The sequence below is a fragment of the Heterodontus francisci genome, chromosome 9 (genome assembly GCF_036365525.1).
Source record: "Heterodontus francisci isolate sHetFra1 chromosome 9, sHetFra1.hap1, whole genome shotgun sequence".
Classification (NCBI taxonomy): Eukaryota; Metazoa; Chordata; class Chondrichthyes; order Heterodontiformes; family Heterodontidae; genus Heterodontus; species Heterodontus francisci.
In genome coordinates this window covers 107,236,396-107,261,804 of record NC_090379.1, presented here as the reverse complement: position 1 = coordinate 107,261,804, position 25,409 = coordinate 107,236,396, and the positions used below count along the sequence as shown (strand labels likewise).

General features: G+C 46.1%; 1 protein-coding gene across 3 annotated transcripts in view; it reads left to right on the top strand.

Annotated features, from left to right (window-relative positions):
* Window positions 1–2,396: 2,396 nt before the first annotated feature.
* rad51b (RAD51 paralog B) overlaps window positions 2,397–25,409 on the top strand; it is a 694,153-nt gene continuing 671,140 nt past the window's right edge. The window contains exons 1-6 of one of the 3 annotated variants that reach the window (XM_068039630.1): window positions 2,397–2,497; window positions 4,794–4,887; window positions 6,947–7,060; window positions 10,407–10,523; window positions 20,160–20,296; window positions 24,005–24,124. In XM_068039630.1, coding sequence (XP_067895731.1) covers window positions 4,804–4,887; window positions 6,947–7,060; window positions 10,407–10,523; window positions 20,160–20,296; window positions 24,005–24,124 — 572 coding nt within the window. In that variant the 5' untranslated portion in view covers window positions 2,397–2,497; window positions 4,794–4,803. Of the gene's footprint in view, window positions 2,498–2,643; window positions 2,766–4,793; window positions 4,888–6,946; window positions 7,061–10,406; window positions 10,524–20,159; window positions 20,297–24,004; window positions 24,125–25,409 lie in introns of those variants that run through there. The other 2 variants (XM_068039632.1, XM_068039633.1) reach the window with 2 other exon arrangements.

Sequence of the window (25,409 nt, the reverse complement as noted above, 5' to 3'; positions counted from 1 at the left end):
ACCTGTTGAATCTTCTAAGGAGAACAGTTTCTTTTAAAGGTGCAGGCCTCGATGTGAGTATTCTTGAACTTGAGGTGTTGTAGATTTCTGGGAGTTAAGTCTTCAGAGTGGAGGTGATGGTCACTTTAAGTTCTCTGCTGCAGCAAGTTAAAGTGTAGAATTAGCAGTCGAGCTTCTTCTTTGTGATCGCCCAATCTAACAGCCTTTGGCTGGACTGCTTTCTGTGATATCTTGGCTTGATCTCCTCTCTCTCTGGGAGGCTATCTTTTAAGGTCAAAATTCATCACATGCGAGTTTCTGTTAGTTGGCAGATGACCTTCTCCCCATGGCTATCTATTGATGCTTGGATAGATACCATTCTGTTTTGATGTGGCTATTTCACACCTATTCATCCTGGCTTTGTTGTAAGACTTGCATCCTGAGGTGGCGGGGTGGGGGGGCAGTTAAGACAATCATCTTTGTCTCAGAGAAGAAACCCATTGAATTTAGGAATGTCTCTTGATGGTTTCAGGATGGGTCTAGTTGACATCTCTTAGTCAGAAATGTATTCTTTTGTCTTTTCGAGACTATGAGGCAGTTTTTGAAAACACAGGCCAGGCCATCTGTCCTTCAATGGCCATCTTTGCAGCACATTACCCATTTGTTTAAAGGGAAAATAAATGTCAATGAATCCACATTGAATAAAGTTTATATCTTAACATTTTGGAGTACGCTATGTCTTTACTGGGCATAAGTGCTTTTAGGACCATCCTGTGCATAAATTGTAGCAGTGTCTACCCTTCAACAGTATTTATTTTTTTTATTTAGAGATACAGCACTGAAACAGGCCCTTCAGCCCACCAAGTCTGTGCCGACCATTAACCACCCATTTATACTAATCCTACACTAATCCCATATTCCTACCACATCCATCCCTATATACCACCTACCTATACTAGGGGCAATTTATAATGGCCAACTTGCCTATCAACCTGCAAGTCTTTTGGCTGTGGGAGGAAACCGGAGCACCGGAGGAAACCCACGCAGACACAGGGAGAACTTGCAAACTCCACACAGGCAGTACCCAGAATTGAACCCGGGTCGCTGGAGCTGTGAGGCTGCAGTGCTAACCACTGTGCCACCCAATTTAATTGGCTGCAAAATGCATTGGGATGTCCTGAGTTCTTGAAAGGCTATATAAACCATATAAAATCACCCACTATCACTTCTCCCCCTCCAGTCAGCTAAGTTCTGATGGGATAAACAACAACTTGTATTTACAAAGCACCTTTAACAAACTACTCATTTACTGTTCAGTAATAGATCAGTAAACACTGGAGTGGTTTTGTTGTATATGGAGTGTTTTGCCTTGTATTAATTGTGGAACAATAAATGCACAGCTGCCCCATAACACTTGAAAATAAGTAAATACTCATTCACCCTATAGTACTTGGCCAGTAAAACTCAGTTGCCCTGCAATAATATTGGGTGAGTAAATACTGAACTAATAGCAGGACATTCAGTGCTCCTTTGCCCAGTAGTAAACGAATTCAGTAAATACACAGAACCCCTCCAGTAAAAGTAGGTATGTAAACATTCAGTTAGCCTGCAAATGCATGAGATGCAACACCTGCCCTTTTACCTTCTCTGTCCTCACTGTCCAACGCCCAAACGCTCCTTTCAGGTGAAATAGTGATTTACATGTACTTCTTTCAATTTAGTATACTGTATTCGCTCTTAACAATGCGTTCTGCTGTACACTGGAGAAACCAAAGACAGACTGGGTGACCACTTTGCGGAACACCTCCAGTCAGTCTGCAAGTGTGACCCTGAGCTTCTGGTGCCCTGTAATTTTAAATCTCCACCTTGCTGTCACGCTGACATCTCGGGCCTCGGCCTGTTGCAGTGTTCCACTGAAGCTCAACGCAAGGTCAAGCAACAGTAAAAAAGGGTCATTCACCTGAAATGTTAACTCTTCTCTCCACAGATGCTGTCTGATCTGCTGAGTATTTCCAGCATTTTCTAATTTTGCTTCTGCCATTTGTAATATTGAAGAGGGTCTTAAAGGAAAAAATGGGAGATGGAAAGGCTGAGAGAGGACACCCTGTTACGATGAAGATAGTTAGTTGGAGGAGCTGCGGGAAATCGAGACACCAGCTGTCACCATAGTTACTACAGCTGTCAAAAATGTGCGCAAGCGCAGTAACGCTTACCTCAACCTCTTGTCTGTCTTCCCGTAGGTTCCGCCTTCTTTGTATTCTGCAATGTGATTGGCTGCAGATATAGGCCGGCGCCACAGTCAACGGCGCGCGCACGTTTTGTTTTCTGAACAAAGATTGGCGGAGATGCGAAGCCTGAGGACCAATGGAAGAACGGCTTTCAGGCAGTGGCGCGTGCCAAGTTATCCCTCGTGGCGATTGGCGGGACATGTTGCGGGCTGAGACCAATAGGAGCGCAAATATAGATACAGGCAAATTTTCCCGGGAGATTTCCGGGTGAAGAGTATACGGGCCGAAAGGTACGGAACCGGAGGGTTGGGGGAGAGATCGGGGTCAGTTACTGAGTCCGGAGGGTAGGAGGAGAGACCAGGGTCAGTTACTGAGTCCAGAGGGTAGGAGGATAGACCAGGCTCAGTTACTGAGTCCGGAGGATGACGGAATGTCTGTGGTCAGTTATTGAATTCCGGGGGAAGAGAGACGGGGTCAGTTACTGAGTCTCGAGTGGAGAAAACGGATCGGTTCCTGAGTCTGGGGTGGGGAGTGCCCGGGGTCATTTACTGAGTTGGGGTGAGACTGTGGTTACTTTCTGGGTCCCGACGGTGGGCAGTTTGGGGGAGGAGGTCGGGTCAGTTACTGAAATAAAAGCAAAATACTGCGGATGCTGGAAATCTGAAATAAAAACAAGAAATGCTGGACCCACTCAGCAGGTCTGGCAGCATCTGTGAAAAGAGAAGCAGAGTTAACGTTTCGGGTCAGTGACCCTTCTTCGGAACTTGGGTCAGTTACTGAGTTTGGCGGGTGGGAAGAGATCGGGGGTAGCTACTGGCTGCGGGAGTGGACGGGTGGTAAGACGGTCATTTCTCTCTGCCCCCCAACAGTCTGCTCCTTTCTCTTCCCCTCACCCAGGTCTGGTAATTTCTACGCCCCCCCCCCCCCCCCCCCCCCACCCGTGTCCCACATCTCGTCATTTTTCTTCTTAGTGTACAAAATCATGAGAGGTATAGACAGGGTGGATAGCAAGAAGCTTTTTCCCAGAGTGGGGGATTCAATTACTAGGGGTCACGAGTTCAAAGTGAGAGGGGAAAAGTTTAGGGGGGATATGTGTGGAAAGTTCTTTACGCAGAGGGTGTTGGGTGCCTGGAACGCGTTGCCAGCGGAGGTGGTAGACGCGGGCACGATAGTGTCTTTTAAGATGTATCTAGACAGATGCATGAATGGGCAGGAAGCAAAGAGATACAGACCCTTAGAAAATAGGCGACAGGTTTAGATAGAGGATCTGGATCGGCGCAGGCTTGGAGGGCCGAAGGGCCTGTTCCTGTGCTGTAATTTCCTTTGTTCTTTGTTTCTCCCCTCCTGACGTCTAGTCACTTGTCACGTTGCTTTTTTTTTCTCTGTGCTCATTTATGGCTGATTATGGTAAATGAAGCCTCGTCACATGTTTTTAAAGTTATCTACATGTTTGCAGTAATGAGTTGAAACTCCAGGGTAATTGGAGACCTTGAAAGTAGCATAACCTCAGTTGAATAGTTCTGATATTCTTCACATAAATTATGTTGGACTCTGAACAGATTGATAAACCTAAGTTAAGGAATGTATTGCCAACTGGTTTATTCTTTGTTTGGTATAATTTTACTGGCAGTAAATTGAAATTAGGAGTTTAACCTGAATTGTGTGTTCTGTGTGGTGTTTGTGCAAATTCAAAGAAATCGCATAATTAGACCATGAAGACCCTAGGTTTGCCTGCCTTACCTGTGTTGAGGCAGCAGATCTCAGTTGGCACATTGCATTCAGCTACAGTGTCCCAGGCTGTGGGAAGGGCACAAATCAGCCAAGTCAACAACGTGTAATCCTTTGTCACCTTTAACTTGGTAAAAACGACCCAAGGTGTTTGGCACTTCTGATTTGCTGACTTGTGACTCCTGCTGGAAGGATGTGTGCAGTGTAGAAGGCTAATGGAATGCTATCCTTTATTACGAGAGGAATTGAAAATTAAAGTAAGGATGTTATGCTTCAGTTATACAGGGCATTGGTGAGACCACATCTTGAATACTGTCTACAGTTTTGGTCTCCTTATTTAAGGAGACGGTTCAGAGGAAGTTAACTAGAATGATACCTGGAATGAGCGGGTTGTCTTTGGACAGACTGGGCTTGTTTTCACTGGAGTTTAGAGGAGTGAGGGGAGACTTGATTGAAGTATATCGGATCCTGCACTGTTTTAAAATTAGGGGTTGCCCTTTTAGGACAGATGAGAAATTTTTTCTCTGAGGGTTGTGCGATTTTGGAATTCACTGCTTCAGAAGGTGTTGGAGGCGGGGTCATTGAATATTTTTAAGGTGGAGGTAGATAGATTCTTGTTAGGAAAGGGAATCAAAGGTTATCGGGGGTAGATGGGAGTGTGGAATTCGAAACGCAAACAGATCACCCATGATCTTATTGAATGGCGGAGCAGGCTCGAGGGGCCGAATGGCCTACTTTTGCCCCAATTCATATGTTTGTATGTGTGTGGGGACTGGACAATTTGTACTGTGTTGTACATTGATGTAATAGTGCAGCCGTTTGCATTTAGTTCAGCATTATTTAATTTCCCTAAATTAGGTTTCAAAACATGGCCAACAAAAAGCTGAAGAGGACTGGCTTGCCTTCAGATTTGTGTGAGAGGCTTAACAAATACCAGATTGTAAACTGTCAGGTAAGGCACTGGTGGGAATGGAGTGATGCTGTAATAAACTTGGAAGTACTTATAGCAGATTACTGTGTACTGTAGCAAACTTAATTCCTGGCCCCACAGACTAATGAAGAACATTAGCAATTGTGCACTCTCATTAAGGGTTCCATTTTCCAGTTCCGCCATCTTCTTTTGAAGGAGTTGCTGCCCTTAGAGCAACTCCCACCAAAATGCCCCAGAACACCATATCCAAGAGGACATCCTTCAGATGGCAACCTAGGCAGTTGAGTGTTGGCATTTCTTGATAGTGGAAGGCATCATTGCCAAGCCAGATCTTGTTTTCACCGGACACCCTTTTTTCAACAGGGGTCACTGTAGTGGGAATCCTGGCTGATTTTATAAATTTAATTTCCCGCCAATTGTATACAAACACCGGGAATCAAACCAGGTTTGATCTATATGGCTCAGTGTTGCACTGTTAACTTTACCCATCAGGGTTGGTAAATCATAGGGGTGGTTGATTTTTGGCACTGTATGGTACTTCAGTTATACCATGCTTGATTTTTGCATGGACCAGTTCTGAGACTTGCAGAATACAGACCTCAACCACCCTGATCCCATCCTTTATGAAATCCTGCTCACCCATCACACCAATCCTTGACGATTGGCTCCCCAAATCCCATGTCAATTTCAAAATCTTTGTCCTAGTTTACAGATTCCTGTGTGGCTTCACTCCACCCTGCCTCTGTAACGTTGCTCAGCCCTGCATTCTGTTTTCTCTCTTCTGAGTTTGGACTACAGCCTATTTACCCTTCCTCTGCTCCACGGTCAGTGACTGAGCCTTCTACCAGCATTGGCCTGCGTGCAGGCTTTCAGCTCCGGCTCAGCTGGCAGCACACTTGCCTCTGAGTCAGAAGGTCATGGGTTCAAGTCTCACTCCAAGGATTTGAGCACATAATCATGACTGACCCTCCAGTAAGGGTAGTGCTGCAGTGTCAGAGGTGTCATCTTTCGGATGAGATGTTAAATTGAGGCCACATCAGCCCTCTCAGATGGACCTAAAAGATCTCTTAGCAGAGCAGGGGCGTTTTCTCCCCCCGTGTTATGGCCAATATATATTCCTCAACCAACATCACTTTTAAAAAAAAAAAGATAATATCTGATCATTATCACTTTCCTGTTTGTGGAATCTTACTGTGCACGTGTTGGCTGCAATGTTTCCTAGATTACAACAGTGACCAATATTCCCTGTAATTTATTTTTTCGGAGTGCGCGGGCAATGTCTTTAAATGCACCCCCCCTTTAAATTTTTTTGTGCGGTCAACTTGTGCACAGCCTGCACGGAGAGTTTAGTTTAGTTTAGAGATACAGCACTGAAACAGGCCCTTCGGCCCACCGAGTCTGTGCCGACCATCAACCACCCATTTATAATAATCCTACACTAATCCCACATTCCTACCACATCCCCACCTGTCCCTACATTTCCCTACCACCTACCTATACTAGGGGCAATTTATAATGGCCAATTAACCTATCAACCTGCAAGTCTTTGGCATGTGGGAGGAAACCGGAGCACCCGGAGGAAACCCACGCAGACACAGGGAGAACTTGCAAACTCCACACAGGCAGTACCCAGAATTGAACCCGGGTCGCTGGAGCTGTGAGGCTGCGGTGCTAACCACTGCGCCACTGTGCCGCCCAACTTTCAGGTTGCTGCATGGCCGCACAGCTTCGAGGGAACATTGACAGTAACTACACTTCAAGAAGTACTTAATTGCCTGTTAAATGCTTTGGGATGTTCTGAGGTTGTTAAAGGTGTGATATAAATGAGTCTTTCATTCCAAACCAATCAGCCATGCCCCATCTCTCTCCATATTCAAGGCCTTCCTCTTTGACCACCTCCCTTAACTTTTTCCAAATTTTTCTTTGGTGTTCAATGGATTTATTTTGGAAGTTTTGCTTGTTAAAGGCACTGTTCAAATACAACTTATTGATGCCTCTCTCCCAATCTTCTTACCCACCCTCTCACTTACAAATTTGTAATCACTAACTTTTGTGACTGTGTCTCTTCTGTTTTTAACAGGATTTTCTGTCCCTTTCTCCTCTGGATTTGATGAGGCTCACGGGTCAGAGTATCCAGAAGGTTTCTACACTGGCAAAAACAGTCAGCAAGGCTTGTGCTCCTAAAATGGTCACTGTAAGTGGAGGTTCTTGTTAATTCATTGCAAGAGACTTCTAATATTGTAATTTGTTACTCAGTTCTGTTTCCTTCTGCCCTCCCCTTCTCTGCTGTCCACGTTTTCCCTGAGTTTTGAGGGTGGAAATCTTCACGTGAGACAGGATTACTCCATGGTCTATCCATAAAGGCACTGTTGGAACGATGTGTGCTATGTTATATAATCAGCACAGAAGGCCATTTGGCCCATTATGCCTGTATAGGCTTTCTGAAAGAGCTATTTAATTCTCCCCACTGCCCTGCTCTTTCTGCATCTCCCTGATCACTTCTGTTTTTTAAAATGTTCAATTTTCTGTTTCTGTAAAGTCCCTTGCCTTCCTTTTTCTGCTTCATTTCAGCATGATTAAGATTAGAATTGTGGGCATAAACTCACTTGTGATTTCAGCTTTTTCCTGAGCACTCCTCAATTGTGTTCACAACAAGCAGCTCCATAAACTGACACCATAGCCATGTGCCCTTGTATATGCTGTGAATGGCCTAGTATATCACAGGACCTATAGTTGGCCTTTATTATAACACACTGGAAGCGATGTAGACTGCTCACTACATTCTCCTGTCTACTTCACTAGTAGGTACTGCACTATTAGACTGTTGAAGTCAGTCTAGAACTATTAGATTTATTTGCAATATTACTGACACCTATCATTTATATTACACATTTAACCTAAAAAGTATTCTTAGGTTCTTCACAAGAATGTAAGGCAAACATTGAGAATGGAAATGAAGGAACAGTGATATATTTCTAAGTTAGGATGGCATGTGAGGGGAACTTGGAGGAAATGCTGTTTCTGTTCACCTGCAGCCCTTGTCCTTTTAAGTGGTGGAGTTTGCCGGTTTGCCAGGTACTGCCAAAGAAAGCTTGCTGATTAAGTGGACTGTTTTGACTTGGATGGTACTGAGCTTCTTTAGTGTTATTGTAACTGCATCCATCCAGGCAAGTAGGGAATATTCCAGCAGATGCATGGGAACACCACCAAGATCCACTTCCAATCACTCACTATCCTGACTTAGACATATATTGCTGTTCCTTCATGCTTCATTGCTGTGTCAAAATTCTGGAAATAAATGCCGGACTTGTCATCGACACCCATATCCCGAGAAGGAATATTTTAAAAAAAACTGTGTTGAATGTTGTTGTGATCTCAAGGGCAGTCACTCTCACCTCACTTCTGGAATTCAGCTCTTGTGTCCATGCTTCAACTAAAGTTGTAATTGTGTCTGGAGTCCAGTGGTCCTGGCAGAACCCAAATTGAGCATGGATGAGTGCAGGTTATTGGTGAGGAAGTGCTGCTGATTGCACTGTCAGTGACACATTCCATCACGTGCTGCTAATTGAGAGTAGGCTGATACGATGGTAATTGGCCAGATTGGTTTTGTCCTCCTTGTGCTTTCTCAGGATACTACACAACTGGGCAGTTTTCCACATTGCCTGGTAGATGATGGTGTTGTAGCTGTACTGGAACCGCTTGGCTGGAGTGTGGTGAGTTCAGGAGCATTAGTCTTGAGCACTACAGCTGGGATGTTGTCAGGGCCCATAGCTTTTGTCGTTTCTTGATGTCTCACTTGGAGTGAATTGAATTGGCTGATGACTGACATCTGCGCTGGTGGGGACCTGAGGAGGAGGCTGAGATGGATCATTCACTCAGCAATTTTGTGTGAAGATAGTTGGGAAACCTGCAACCTTGTCCTTTGCACTCGTGCTGGGCTGTGTCATCATTGTAGGTGGGGATGTTCTTTGAAGGATACACGCCAAAATATTATAACCAGTCTCTTTTTTTTTAAACATATGCTTTCCTGACTAATTGTGTTCCTCCATCATTTTCCATTTTTTATTAGTGATAATGACTTTGTCTATTTCTCAGTTTGTAAAAATTAATCTTGCAAAAGAGCTGACCCAGACATCAAATGATCTGACTCTGTTTTGAAACAGGGAAACATCGTGAGAAAACTATCACAGCCAAATGAATCTCATTGAGATGTGGATGAATCAGGGTGGTTTAGTATATTCTCTAACACAGGGACAAGAAGACTCTTTTGCTTGCTGCAGCTTAGATGAAACCAGCTTCTAAACCACATCTAAAGTGATATAAGAAATTTAGTACAGAATGGTTCCCTAATTGTGGGAGGAAATCTCTGCATCTTTTGCATTCAGATTTGCGGCTTTGTTCCGAACACCGAACGAAGTTAAATTTTGAATCTAGTTGAAGTCCAGTTTGGATTCAGGATCGATTTGAAAGGTCACCACCTAAACACTTGGATTTTGTGGGGGGAGGGGAAATGAATATAATTTAAAGTTTCCCCCAATGGCCTAAACTTGTAAAGGTCCTGATGACTACACTTCAGAAAGCCTGGGGTTTGACTTCTGGCCTTTTAAATTAACCAATTCCAGCCAGGACTAGAGTCTTAGGGCTGCAATTGGCTTGAGTACCCCAGGGTTAAGGTGGATAAAAATCAGCCAGAGTTCCTATTGCTGAGCCTTGATGGAAACTGCACGGGAGTGGACATCAGATTGAGTTCAGCTGTGATACTGTTCCACTGTCTGGGTTCAGACCCCAAGAAAAGACTTGCCTGGGCTCCCAGACCATGAACAACTCCTTTTTAGACCTTTTAACAAAATAAAACATTTCAAGGCGCTTCATAGGAGTGTTATAGGTCAGAAATTGACACGGAACCACATCCAGAGAAACTGGAACAGGTACCCAAAATCTTGATCAGAAAGGTAGGTTTTAAGGACTGAATTCAAGGAGGAGAAAGGTGCAGATGTTTCGGGAGGGAACTCCAGAACCTAGGGCTTAGGTAGCTGAAGGCATGGTCATCAATGGTGGAGTGATTAAAATCTGGTGTGCACAAGAGCACAGAGACCTTGGAGGGTTGTAGGGCTGGAGGAGATTACAGAGATGGGGAGGGCTGAGCCCATGGAGGGATTTGAAAACAAGCCTGAGAGTTTCAAAATTGCACTGAGAGCCAACTTGGATGAATGAAAGATCCTTGGGTGAGGGGTTCCAGCATCCATAGACCCATACCTCAGTAATGATGTGCTCTGCAGTCTGGATTCATGCTTGGTTAATGGACAGCTTGAGCGCAGCCAGGGTCAATAGAACTATATCTCAGCAGGAGTCGGCATCTTTAGGATCTAAACCTGGAAGATTGCCTGCCTATAATAGTATCCATCTGCTTTACTTCAGCTGCCAATCACCAGTTGTTCTTCCGGGTGGCCAGTTTAAAATCTACCCCCGTTGGCTGATAATGTTATGATGTCGTCGGTGGGCAGCGCTTTGATTTAAACACTTGTTTTTGTTATTGTCAGGCACTTGAAATGAAAGCAGAAAGATGTGCTCAACCCTCTACTGCTTTCTTCCCCACCTCTCTGACGGAACTCGACGAGGTTCTCCATGGTGGACTAGCCTGCGGAACTCTCACTGAGGTATGGTTCCAGAAATCTCCCAATCCACTCTGATCTTGTCCGCTTCTGACCTCATTTAACAACTAGTGATTTCACAACACAATCTAGACTGAAGTGAAGTAATTATGAGCTATGTATGATGGCCCTCAACATCAGAAGGTTACTCTGAGTATACGTTGGGTGAATACAATGCTGCGCAAAACAGCTTTATTGGCTGAGCAAAGAGAGTTTGCCCACAATGTGGATCAAGAAGTGGGGATGTTCGCTGATGATTGCACAATGTTCAGCACCATTCACGACTCCTCAGATACAGAAGCAGTCTGTGTAGAAATGCAGCAAGACCTGAACAATATCCAGGTTTGGGCTGATTAGTGGCAAGTAACATTTGCACCACACAAGTAAGTGCCAGGCAATGACCATGTCAAACAAGAGAGAATCTGACCATCTCCCCTTGACATTCAATGGCTTTACCATCACTGAATCCCCCACTATCAACATGCTTGAAGTTACAATTGATCAGAAACTGAACTGGAGTAGCCACATAAATACCGTGGCCACAAGAGCAGGTCAGAGGCCAGGAATCCTGTGGCGAGTAACTCACCTCCTGACTCCCCAAAGTCTGTCCACCATCTACAAGGCATAAGCCAGAAGTGTGATGGAATATTCTCCACTTGCCTGAATGGGTGTAGCTCCAACAACTCTTGACAAGCTCGACACCATCCAGGACAAAGCAGCCTGTTTGATTGGAACCCCATTCATAAACATTCACTCCCTCCACCACTGACACACAGTGGCAGCAGTGTGTGCAATCTATAAGATGCACTGCAGAAACGCACCAAGGCTCCTTAGACAGCACCTTCCAAACCCACGAGCTGTACCACCTAGAAGGACAAGAGCAGCAGATGCATGGGAACACCTTCAACTGCAAGTTTCCCTCCAAGCCACACACCATCCTGACTTGGAACTATAATCGCTGTTCCATCACTGTCTCTGGGTCAAAATCCTGGAACTCCCTTCCAAACAGCACTGTAGGTCTAGCTACCCCAGATGGACTGCAGCGGTTCAAGAAGGCACCTCACCACCACCTTCCCAAAGGCAATTAGGGATGGGCAATAAATACTGGCCTAGCCAGCGACGCCCACATCCCCGGCACAAATTTTAAAAAAAGTCAATACAGAATCAGATTGAGCCCTGGGTTTGTACCCACCACACACTAATCACCCAGTGTTCACCCCCGCCCCCACACACAAACACACACACTAATGACAGTCTTCACCCCCCTACACAGACACTAGTCGCCCAGTGTTCACCACCACCCCCCCTTATACACCACACACAGACACGCACACACTAATCACCCAATGTTCACACCCACATATCCACACTAATCACCCCACGTGCACACTAATCACCCAGTGTTCACCCCCCCCTCCAATGTGCGCGCTCTAATCACCCAGTGTGCAGCCACCATGAGCGTGCACTAATCACCCAGTTTACAATCCCCACATGTGTGCACTAATCACCCGGTGTTCACCCCTCACGCGCACAAACTAATCACCCAGTGTTCACCTCCCACATGTGTGCACTAATCACCCAGTGTTCACCTCCCACATGTGTGCTCTAATCACCCGGTGTTCACCCCTCACGCGCACAAACTAATCACCCAGTGTTCACCTCCCTCACGCACGCTCTAATCACCCGGTGTTCACCCCTCACGCGCACAAACTAATCACCCAGTGTTCACCTCCCTCACGCACGCTCTAATCACCCGGTGTTCACCCCTCACGCGCACAAACTAATCACCCAGTGTTCACCTCCCACATGTGTGCACTAATCACCCAGTGTTCACCTCCCACATGTGTGCACTAATCACCCAGTGTTCACCCCTCACGTGCACAAACTAATCACCCAGTGTTCACCTCCCACATGTGTGCACTAATCACCCAGTGTTCACCTCCCACATGTGTGCACTAATCACCCAGTGTTCACCCCTCACGTGCACAAACTAATCACCCAGTGTTCACCTCCCACATGTGTGCACTAATCACCCAGTGTTCACCTCCCACATGTGTGCTCTAATCACCCAGTGTTCACCCCTCACGCACGCTCTAATCACCCAGTGTTCACCTCCCACATGTGTGCTCTAATCACCCGGTGTTCACCCCTCACGCGCACAAACTAATCACCCAGTGTTCACCTCCCACATGTGTGCACTAATCACCCAGCGTTCACCCCTCACGTGCACAAACTAATCACCCAGTGTTCACCTCCCACATGTGTGCACTAATCACCCAGTGTTCACCCCTCACGCACGCTCTAATCACCCAGTGTTCACCTCCCACATGTGTGCTCTAACCACCCAGTGTTCACCTCCCACATGTGTGCACTAATCACCCAGTGTTCACCCCTCACGCGCACAAACTAATCACCCAGTGTTCACCTCCCACATGTGTGCACTAATCACCCAGTGTTCACCTCCCACATGTGTGCACTAATCACCCAGTGTTCACCCCTCACGTGCACGCGCTAATCACCCGGTGTTCACCCCTCACGCGCACAAACTAATCACCCAGTGTTCACCTCCCACATGTGTGCACTAATCACCCAGTGTTCACCCCTCACGTGCACAAACTAATCACCCAGTGTTCACCTCCCACATGTGTGCACTAATCACCCAGTGTTCACCCCTCACGCACGCTCTAATCACCCAGTGTTCACCTCCCACATGTGTGCTCTAATCACCCAGTGTTCACCTCCCACATGTGTGCTCTAATCACCCGGTGTTCACCCCTCACGCGCACAAACTAATCACCCAGTGTTCACCTCCCACATGTGTGCACTAATCACCCAGTGTTCACCTCCCACATGTGTGCTCTAATCACCCGGTGTTCACCCCTCACGCGCACAAACTAATCACCCAGTGTTCACCTCCCACATGTGTGCACTAATCACCCAGTGTTCACCTCCCACATGTGTGCACTAATCACCCAGTGTTCACCCCTCACGTGCGCAAACTAATCACCCAGTGTTCACCTCCCACATGTGTGCACTAATCACCCAGTGTTCACCCCTCACGTGCACAAACTAATCACCCAGTGTTCACCTCCCACATGTGTGCACTAATCACCCAGTGTTCACCCCTCACGTGCACAAACTAATCACCCAGTGTTCACCTCCCACATGTGTGCACTAATCACCCAGTGTTCACCTCCCACATGTGTGCACTAATCACCCGGTGTTCACCCCTCACGCGCACAAACTAATCACCCAGTGTTCACCTCCCACATGTGTGCACTAATCACCCAGTGTTCACCTCCCACATGTGTGCACTAATCACCCAGTGTTCACCCCTCACGTGCACGCGCTAATCACCCGGTGTTCACCCCTCACGCGCACAAACTAATCACCCAGTGTTCACCTCCCACATGTGTGCACTAATCACCCAGTGTTCACCTCCCACATGTGTGCACTAATCACCCAGTGTTCACCCCTCACGTGCACAAACTAATCACCCAGTGTTCACCTCCCACATGTGTGCACTAATCACCCAGTGTTCACCCCTCACGCACGCTCTAATCACCCAGTGTTCACCTCCCACATGTGTGCTCTAATCACCCAGTGTTCACCCCTCACGCACGCTCTAATCACCCAGTGTTCACCTCCCACATGTGTGCACTAATCACCCAGTGTTCACCCCTCACGCACGCTCTAATCACCCGGTGTTCACCCCTCACGCGCACAAACTAATCACCTAGTGTTCACCTCCCACATGTGTGCTCTAATCACCCGGTGTTCACCCCTCACGCGCACAAACTAATCACCCAGTGTTCACCTCCCACATGTGTGCACTAATCACCCAGTGTTCACCCCTCACGCACGCTCTAATCACCCGGTGTTCACCCCTCACGCGCACAAACTAATCACCCAGTGTTCACCTCCCACATGTGTGCACTAATCACCCAGTGTTCACCTCCCACATGTGTGCACTAATCACCCAGTGTTCACCTCCCACATGTGTGCACTAATCACCCAGTGTTCACCTCCCACATGTGTGCACTAATCACCCAGTGTTCACCTCCCACATGTGTGCACTAATCACCCAGTGTTCACCCCTCACGTGCACGCGCTAATCACCCGGTGTTCACCTCCCACATGTGTGCACTAATCACCCGGTGTTCACCCCTCATGCACACAAACTAATCACCCAGTGTTCACCTCCCACATGTGTGCACTAATCACCCAGTGTTCACCTCCCACATGTGTGCACTAATCACCCAGTGTTCACCCCTCACGTGCACGCGCTAATCACCCGGTGTTCACCTCCCACATGTGTGCACTAATCACCCGGTGTTCACCCCTCACGCACACAAACTAATCACCCAGTGTTCACCTCCCACATGTGTGCACTAATCACCCGGTGTTCACCCCTCACGCGCACAAACTAATCACCCAGTGTTCACCTCCCACATGTGTGCACTAATCACCCAGTGTTCACCTCCCACATGTGTGCACTAATCACCCAGTGTTCACCCCTCACGCACGCTCTAATCACCCGGTGTTCACCCCTCACGCACACAAACTAATCACCCAGTGTTCACCTCCCACATGCGCGCACAAATAACCCAGTATTCACCTCCCCCGCGCGCGCACTAATCACCCAGTGTTATAGAGTCATAGAGTTATACAGCACAGCAAAAGGCCCTTCGGCTCATCGAGTCCGTGCCAGCCATCAAGCACCTAACTATTCTAGTCCCATTTTCCAGCAATTGGCCCGTATCCTTGTATGCTATGGTGTTTCAAGTGCTCATCTGAATACTTCTTAAATGTTGTGAGGATTCCTGCCTCTGCCCCACTTCAGGCAGTGTATTCCAGATGCCAGCCACCCTCTGGGTGAAAAACTTTTTCCTCAAATCCCCTCTAAACCTCCTACCCCTTACCTTAAATCTATGACCCCTCCGCTAAGGGAAAAAGTCTCTTCCTATCTACCCTATCAATGCCCCTCATAATTTTGTGTATCTCAATCATGTCCCCCCCGCATCTTTCTCTGTTCTAAGGAAAACAACCGTCGCCTTTTCAGTCTCTCTTCATAGCTGAAACGTTCCAGTCCAGGCAACATCCTGGTGAATCTCCTCTGCACCCTCTCCAGTGCAATCACATCTTTCCTATAGTGTGGTGCCCAGAACTGTACACAGTACTCCAGCTGTGGCCTAACTAGCATTTTGTACAGCTCTATCATCACCTCCCTGCTCTTAAATTCTATGCCTCAGCTAATAAAGGCAAGTATCCCATATGCCTTCCTAACCACCTTATCTACCTGTGCTGCTGCCTTCAGTGATCTATGGACCAGGGTCCCTCTGACCTTCTGTAATTCCTAGGGTCCTACCATCCATTGTATATTCCCTCGCCTTGATCGTTCTCCCAAAATGCATCACCTCACACTTCTCAGGATTAAATTCCATTTGCCACTGCTCCACCCATCTTACCAGCCCATCTATATCTTCCTGTAATCTAAGTCTTTTCTCATCACTATTTACGACACCCCCAATTTTCGTGTCATCTGCGAACTTACTTATCATACCTCCTATATTCACATCTAAATCATTAATGTACACTACAAACAGCAAGGGTCCCAGAACCGATCCCTGTGGTACACCACTGGTCACAGGCTTCCACTCGCAAAAACAACCCTCAACCATTACCCTCTGTTTCCTGCAACTAAGCCAATTTTGGATCCAATTTTCCAAATTGCCCTGGATCCCATGGGCTCTTACCTTCTTAACCAATCTCCCATGTGAGACCTTTTCAAAAGCCTTACTGAAGTCCATGTAGACTACATCAACTGCTTTACCCTCATCACATCTAGTCACCTCGTAAAATTCTATCAAGTTAGTTAGAGGTGATCTGCCCCTGACAAAGTCGTGCTGACTATCCCTGATTATTCCCTGCCTCTCCAAGTGGAGATTAATCCTGTCCCTCAGAATTTTTTCCCAATAGTTTCCCAACCACTGATGTTAGACTCTCCGGCCTGTAATTACGTGGTCTATCCCTGCTACCCTTCTTGAATAATGGTACCACATTCGCTGTCCTCCAGTCCTCTGGCACCTCTCCTGTGGCCAGAGAGGATCTGAAAATTTGTGTCAGAACCCCTGCTATCACCTCCCTTGCATCGCACAACAGCCTGGGATACATCTCATTCTGGGCCTGGGGATTTATCCACTTTTAAGTCCGCTAAAACATCTAATACTTTCTCCCTTTCCATGTTAATATGTTCAAGTTTATCACAGTCCCCCTCCCTGATCTCTACACTTACATCGTCGTTCTCCACAGTGAAAACAGATGAAAAGTAATCATTTAAAACCTCACCTATGTCCTCCGGATCCACACACAGATTGCCACTTTGGTCCCGAATGCGCCCACCTCTTTCCCGGGTTATCCTCTTGCCCTTAATATACTTATAAAATGCCTTAGGATTTTCTTTTATATTGACTGCCAATGTTTTTTCATGTCCCCTCTTCGCTCTCCTAATTACTTTTTTAAGTACCCCCCTATACTTTCTATACTCCTCTAATGCCTCCGCTGTTTTCAGCGCTCTGAACCTGCCATAGGCCTCCTTTTTTTTCCTGATCTAATACTCTATGTCCCTGGACATCCAGGGTTCCCTGGACTTGATGGTCCTACCCTTCACCTTAATGGGTACATGTTGGCTCTGAACCCTCACTATTTCCTCTTTGAATGACTCCCACTAGCCTGATGTAGACTTTTCTACAAGTAGCTGCTCCCAATCCACTTTGGCCACATCCTGTTTCATCAAATTGAAATCGGCCTTCCCCCAATTCAGTACCTTTATTTCTGGCCTGTCTTTGTCCTTTTCCATAACTACCTTAAGTTTTAGAGTTATGGTCACTATCCCCGAAATGCTCCCCCCCCTGATACTTCTACCACTTGTCCAGCTTCATTCCTTAGGATTAGGTCCAGTAGTGCCCCTTCTCTTGTAGGACTTCCTACCTACTGGCTCAAAAAACTCTCCTGTATGCATTTTAAGAATTCCTCCCCCTTTAAGCTTTTTGCACTAAGACTCTCCCAGTTGATATTAGGTTCACCTCCCACGCGCGCACTAATCACCCAGTGTTTACCCCTAACGCGCGCACACTAATCACCCAGTGTTTACCCCTAACGCGCGCACACTAATCACCCAGTGTTTACCCCTGACGCGCGCACACTAATCACCCAGTGTTTACCCCTGACGCGCGCACACTAATCACCCAGTGTTTACCCCTAACGCGCGCACACTAATCACCCAGTGTTTACCCCTGACGCGCGCACACTAATCACCCAGTGTTTACCCCTAACGCGCGCACACTAATCACCCAGTGTTTACCCCTGACGCGCGCACACTAATCACCCAGTGTTTACCCCTGACGCGCGCACACTAATCACCCAGTGTTTACCCCTGACGCGCGCACACTAATCACCCAGTGTTTACCCCTGACGCGCGCACACTAATCACCCAGTGTTTACCCCTGACGCGCGCACACTAATCACCCAGTGTTTACCCCTGACGCGCGCACACTAATCACCCAGTGTTTACCCCTGACGCGCGCACACTAATCACCCAGTGTTTACCCCTGACGCGCGCACACTAATCACCCAGTGTTTACCCCTGACGCGCGCACACTAATCACCCAGTGTTTACCCCTAACGCGCGCACACTAATCACCCAGTGTTTACCCCTAACGCGCGCACACGAATCACCCAGTGTTCACACCTCTCTCTCTCCTCCTTTCTCTTTTTTCTCTCTCTGTCTCTCTCTCTGTCTCTCTCTCTGTCTCTCTCTCTGTCTCTCTGTCTCTCTCTCTGTCTCTCTGTCTCTCTGTCTCTCTGTCTCTCTGTCTCTCTGTCTCTCTCTCTGTCTCTCTCTCTAATTGGCATTCTTCGGTTCATGAGTGGGACTGATCAAAGTTCCCTACTTCCCTGTGTAGAACTTCCTTGTCCATATTCACAATGCTGGCGTTGGAGTATGGCAGGAGTAAACCATATCTAATAGTTGATTGTAGGTGTGTCCAACAGTGAGATGCGTTCAAGGAAAGCTACATTTCAGAAGAGCCATCAAGTTTTTTTTAAATTAATAAATTTCCTGTGCAGCAAATTGGCAATCTCTGCTGTGTCTCCAGGTTGATACGTTTTGAGACTGGGCACTGGGGGAAATTGGAGATGCTTTCACACACACCGACAACTTCTGTACAAAGCTAAGCTGTGACTAAAAGCAACATTCATTTTTCATCTCATGAATTGCTGCCAACTTGAAAATTGTACTTTTGAGAAAACAAGATTATTTTAAGTCAGTACTGAAATCAGAATTGTAGGACTCAGTGTACTAGGACTGCCACATTATTTTTGACCTGTGAAGATGAGCATGAGGGAAATATCATGGCTATAGCGATTCTGATGACCATTTGTAGCACTGTGCCTCAGAATGTTGGCTGCAATTGTAGTCCACCTGAAAGCAATGAGTATTACTTTAGACTATTTTTTATTCATTCATGGGATGTGGGCATCACTGGCTAAGCTCGCATTTATTGCTCATCCCTAATTGCTCTTGAGAAGGTGGTGATGAGTCGCCTTTTTGAACCGCTGCAGTCCATGTGGGGTAGGTACACCCACAGTGCTGTTAGGAAGGGAGTTCCACGATTTTGACCCAGGCCTGTATTCCCTAGAGTTTAGAAGAATGAGAGGTTATCTTATTGAAACATATAAAATTCTTAAGGGGCTTGACAGGGTAGATCCTGTGAGTATATTTCTCTCGGCTGGAGAGTCTAGAATTAGGCTTCATAGACTCGGAAGAAGGAGTTGGCCATTGAGATCTGAGATGAAGTGTAATTTCTTCACTCAAAATGTTGTTAATCATTGGAATTTTCTACCCCAGAAAGCTGTAGATACTCAGTTGAGGAGTATTTTCAAGACTGAGATGGATAGATTTTTGAATGCTAAGGGAATTGAGGGATGTGGGGATAGTGCGGGAAGATGGAGCTGAGGTAGAAGATCAGCCTTATCGTATTGAATGGTGGATTGGGCTGAATGGCTTTCTCCTGCTTCTATTTCTTATGCTCTTGAATGATGGTTGGGCCTCTTGGGTTGTCCCAACATAGTGTCTTTGTGCTACAGCCTTCTCCTCTCCTGTTCCTGGAGTGCAATTCCTGCTGTAGTATGGTGTCACTGCTGCCCAGTGGTATCTCTGTATGCTCCTCTTCAGGTCATCAGTTGTGGCAACCATAACTCATTGATTTCTGCTCCTTCATTGACAGAGGACAGTTAAGGCTAAGTGTAGTACCCTGGCTGAGACAAGACAACTCAACACTGACCAGGGAATCAAATCTGCGACCCCTTTGATCTGTACCACAATACATGGTGCACTTACCACTGCGGCAGCTTCAAGTGGTATTTAAGTGACCTGAGTTCTGATTTAATTCTGCCAAGGTGGAATGATGTGAGTGTTGCAGGTCACCCAGTTGTGCTAGGCCCTGACTAACTGTCTTTTGTATTCCAACAATCCAAATCAATTTGTGGGACAATTTTGTGCTGCAGTGTGGTGTGTGTTATTTTACAATGTTGTTGGCTCTTGTTTACAGAACCATTCCCAGTAAGGTTCTCTGTTTTCAGGTGACTGGTCCTTCGGGCTGTGGAAAGACTCAATTCTGTATAATGCTGAGCGTTTTGGCCACCTTGCCTGTAAGTATAGGCGGGCTGGATGGAGCAGTCATTTATATCGACACTGAGTCTGCGTTTAGTGCTGAAAGGTGAGAGGATTAGTTATAATATTTAATTCTAGTACTGCTACAGTATTAATGGTACTGGACTAAAAGACCCATAGGTTGCGTGTTCAAATTCTGCTATGGAAAGTTGGGAAATTGAATTTAATTTATCTGTTTTGTTGCTGAACACCAGAAAATGACAATTGGTTGTAAAATCCCAACTGTTTCATTTGTGTCCTTTTTAGGAAAGAAAGCCTTCCACCCTTACCTGCTCTGACATATATGGGACTCCAGTCCCACATCAGGTGGTTGACTCTTTAAAGTGCCCAAGTAAGCGAACCTGGTGTAATTCATGAATGAGGAAATCAGACAGACCTATCAGTATCTTTTATCAGAATGAAGGGAAGGCAATTTCAGGCTAGTTAAAGTTCTCCTCCCAAACATCTCTTGCTGGTGCCAAAGCTGGGAGAACTGTCCCATAGACTAGTCAAACAACAGCCTGACCGTAGTCCTGGCAGAATCATATCTATTGGCCCACATCCCTGCCACCTACATCACTGTCACTGGGTATGTCCTGTCCCATCACCAGAATAAACGCACCAAAGGCAGGGGCACAATGATTTCTAGTCAGGCTGAACACTGACTTCAATAAAACCTCCTGTTGATTGCTACATACTACCTCCTTCAACCGACTAATCAGTACTCCTCTATCGCTTGGAACGTACTCTGGGTGGAGAATTTCAATATTCAGCACCAAGACGCTGGCTAGTACCACTCATGGCTGAGTCCTGAAGGTCCTAGCTGCTGGACTAGGTCTGGTTCAAGTGGTGAGGGAACCAACATTATGAAATAACCTACTTGACCTCATTCTCAACTTAACACCAATGCACCTGAATGCTGCAGCATTGGTAGAAGGGACCACTGTACAGTGTTGTGAAAAAAATGTTGCATTTCCACCACTGTGGAACAAGATTAAGGAGAGATCAGCAACCCTTCCATGGGACCATCAGCAGCAGTAGAATTTTTTCTCTCCACAATGTAACCTCGTGGTCTGGCGCAACGCTCGCTCTTTGATCACCGTCAAGCTAGGAGAGCAATCCTGGTTCAATACAGAGTGCCGAAGGTGACGGGTACAGAACCAGACATATTGTAGAATGAAGCATGGACATAATAAAGCTGCTACACAGGGATACTTGCATGCTAAACACAAATAGGTAGAACTAAGCAATCCTAGAATCAACAGATCAGAGCAAAACTTTAGTACCCTACCGGATTTAATCAGGAAAGGCAGTAGACAACCAGGCAACACCGGCTCCATGAACATCTCCATCCTCAGTCCTGGTGAAGCCAAGCATGAGAGTGCAAGAGACAGCCTGAAGTATTTGCAGGTGCTGACAGGATAACTCAACTCTGCCTCTTCCTGAGGTCCTTGTCAGTGTCCAACCAATTTAGTTCACATCATGTGACTTTACAGATCAGTTGAGTGCATTAGACACAGCAAAGGCTTTGGTGAAGCTGGGCTGTAGTGCTGAAGACCTGGGCACCAATGCTAATCGCACCAAGATATTCCAGTGCAGGTATCTCATGGGCATCTACCTGACAATGTGGAAAATTGCCCAGGTATGTTCTATCCACAAAAAGACATAATAAATCTAACTAGGCCAGTTGTCAGCCTATTGGCCTTCTTCCAAAAATCAGTAAAGTGATTGAACAAGCCATCAATGATGCTATCAAACAATGCCTGCTTGCCAGTAGTCGATTCACTGATTCAGTTTGGGCTCCACCAGAACCACTTGGCTCCAGACCTCATCACAGCCCTGATCCAAGTGTGGACGCAGGGACTGAATGCCAGAGGGGAGGTGAGCATAGCTGCCCTCAAAATCAAGGTAGCATTTTTTCAAGTATAACACCGAGGAGCCCTAGGTCAGTGGGGTAAAAGGGGAAAGCCTCCACTGGCTGGAGTTTTACCTGACGCAAAAACAAATGATTATGGATGTCAGGGACCATTCGGAAAAGAACATCAGGGGCAGGAGCTCCTCGGCAGTGCCCTTGGCCCAACCATCTTCACCTTATTCAAAAAGTGACCTTCCAGCTGTCATAAGATCAGGAATGAGGCTGTTTGCTGAAACTTCCACAGTGTTCAGTTCTATTCACAGCTCCTCTTGATAGTGAAGCTGCCCATGCTGGCCTACAGCAAGACTTGGGCTGAGAAGTGACTGAAAACTGTTGTGACACACAAGTGCCAGGTGCTCACCATCTTCAGGAGAAAGCCTAGTCATCTCTTCTTGATCTTCCAAGGCAACATAATTCCTTATTCCTGACCTTCAACATCTTTAGGACAAGGGGTCACCACTGACCGAAGCTGAACTAGACCAGCTCATGGAGACTGTGGTCACAAGAGCAGGGCAGAGGTTGGGTATTCTGACGAGTGACTCATCTCTTAACTTTCAAAGCCTTTTCACAAAGGCTGAATTCAGGAAATTCCTGAATGAGTGCAGCCATACAACATATGGGAAGTTCGACACCAGCAGTTCACTTGATCAATGCCCCCGCCACTGGATTCAATATCCATCTCCTCCATCACCCATGTACTGTAGCTGCAGTTTGTGTGATCTACGGGATGCAATGCAGTGACATGCCAAGGTTACTTAACAGTACCTATCTCCCCACTAAGAAGGGCAAGTAGTGCTGTAGAAATACTGTCTACTCCAATTTCAATGCAAGTCAAACAACATACTGGCTTGGACATGTATTGCCTTTCCTTCATCATCACTGTGCTAATATCTAGGAATTCCCTACCTAACCCCATGTGGGAGCACCTTCATCAGGAAAGCTGTGGTTCTGGAAGGCCTATCACCAGTTAAGACGACTAGAGATAGGCAGTAAATGCAGCCTTGCTCCATGTGTTCTTGTTTACAGGCAGTTCAGACCTTGTGCACTATTCATGTTTACTGCAGCCCACTGTGAGGTCACTCGCCTCCCAGTGTTCATGCTCAATATTTCGCGATACTTCTGCTGTCTCCTAGTTTTAAGTAACTGGTTTGAAGTACTTGCCTGTCAGGAATGATTTACTTCTCAACCATTTTTATGCCCACTGCCAGCCAAACTTGCATTAATAGTGGAACTGGAACATAAGGTGGACAGAACTGTGAGTGTTATCTTTGTAATTAAATGTATACAAGCGAGACTGGTGAAATATCTGCGAGAATTGCCTTCAAGTCATTATTCTAGAGCTTCTAGCAGCTTGACTCAGTTGTCAATGTGCTCGTCCCTGACTTGGAAGGCTGCAGGCACATAGTCTAGGCCGTCATATCACAGTGGTACTGAGAAGAGTTCTGCTTTGTCAGTGCTGCCTTTCGGATAAGATGTTAAACTGAGGTTCCTTTCTGCCTGTTCCAGCTGATTTAAGTGGATGGCAAAGATCCCATGAGTATTAGAAGAGTGGGAAGCTTTCCTGGAGTCCTGGCCAACATGCCTCGCTAAACCAGCACCACCAAAAAAAAACTTTGTGGGATCTTGCTGTACATTTTAAAGTTTTAAGTTCTAGAGTCGCAAATATTATATAAATGGATAAGGGATTGTGACTCCAATAATAGTGAGATAGTGCCCGAGAGCCTGTGTATGCAGGACTCCTTTTCAAGGGAAGTTCTTGCATGCTGTAATGGAGTGTATTTGGTCCCTTAATGCTGTGTGAGCTCTTTGTATGGCATTAACATTTGTGTATTTTCTAACCTTATTTTTGTTGTGTTTCAGGTTGGTAGAGATAGCGAGGTGCCGATTCCCTAGTTACTTCTGTGCAAACCAGAAACTGATCGCAATGACCAACAGAATTCATCTGTACCGTGAACTCACCTGCTTGGATGTACTAAAAAGGTAGCTGTTGTTTCCTTTTATTTGACTTCAGTTTTGTTCTCAAACCATCCCCTGACTCTGTATTCCTTTCACTTTCTCAAAACGATCATTAAGGCATTGCATTTCACAATTTTGGGGCACCGTACAGGAATTTTCAGCCAATTAAATACTTGAAGTTAGTCCTTTCCTTCCTTTTCCTATCCTTTCTTTACAACAACAACTTGTATTTATATAATACCTTTAGCAAAGTAAAGCATCTCAAGGTGCTTCACAGGAGCATTGGCAAACAAGATTTGACATGAGCTATTGGGATAGGTGACCGAAAGCTTGGTGCAAGAGGTGGATTTTAAGGACAATCTTAATGGTGGAGAGAGGGAGATGAAGAGACAGAAAGGTTTAGGGAGGGAATTCCAGAACTTGGGGCCCAGCAACTGAAGGCTCAGCCACCAATGATGGAATGATAGAAATTGAGATGCTCAAGAGGCCAGAATTAAGTAGTGTGCAGTAATGAAACAGTGAATGCAGGAATCGCACACATGCTTGTGATTGTGTGAATTGGATTGATTCCCTAGAAAATGTATAGGATTGTATTAGCACCAAAAAGGGGTCAACATCTATTGCCGGTACAGTGTTGTAACTAGGAATTCAATTAGCCTACTTAATGGTGAAATTTTCGCACTGTGTCAACATGAAGTGAGAAAGTCAGCTGTTGAATTCTGGAATTTGTTCTAAACTCAGGTTGTGAGCTCTGGAGATTAGGTTTTGAGCTATGTAACCTGGATTAAATACTTTATTTCCAAAAATATACATTTTTCATAAAATCTGTAAAAATACATTATGTGACGTTCGACATTACGTAAAGTGCGATACAGACCAGTTTCTGTAAATACAGTACATGAAGTGCCTCACTACACTTGCCATTACAGGTTATATTTGCAATGTACATTTACATTTCATGTCAAACATTCTCTGGTGCATACAACCTGAGGGGCTTTACACTGGTTCCAGCCCCTCCATATACTGTGGCAGGAGGCCTTACACGGTGGCCTTTCCCCATTGAGCCTTTGCAGCAGCTGCCCAAACTTTAGTTCCTCCCTCAGCATGTAACCCTGGACCTTGGAATGTGCCAGTTTGCAACCTCGGTCATCGACAGTAGAAGACCAGGAGTTGATGGTTCTCCAGCAGTAGTTGATGTTTATGTCGGTGTGCATCCCTGTGAACAGCTCGTGGAGCACTGAGTCCTGCTAGATAAGGAAAAACTGTTCCCATTAACGAATGGTACAAGAACGAAGGGATACAGATTGAA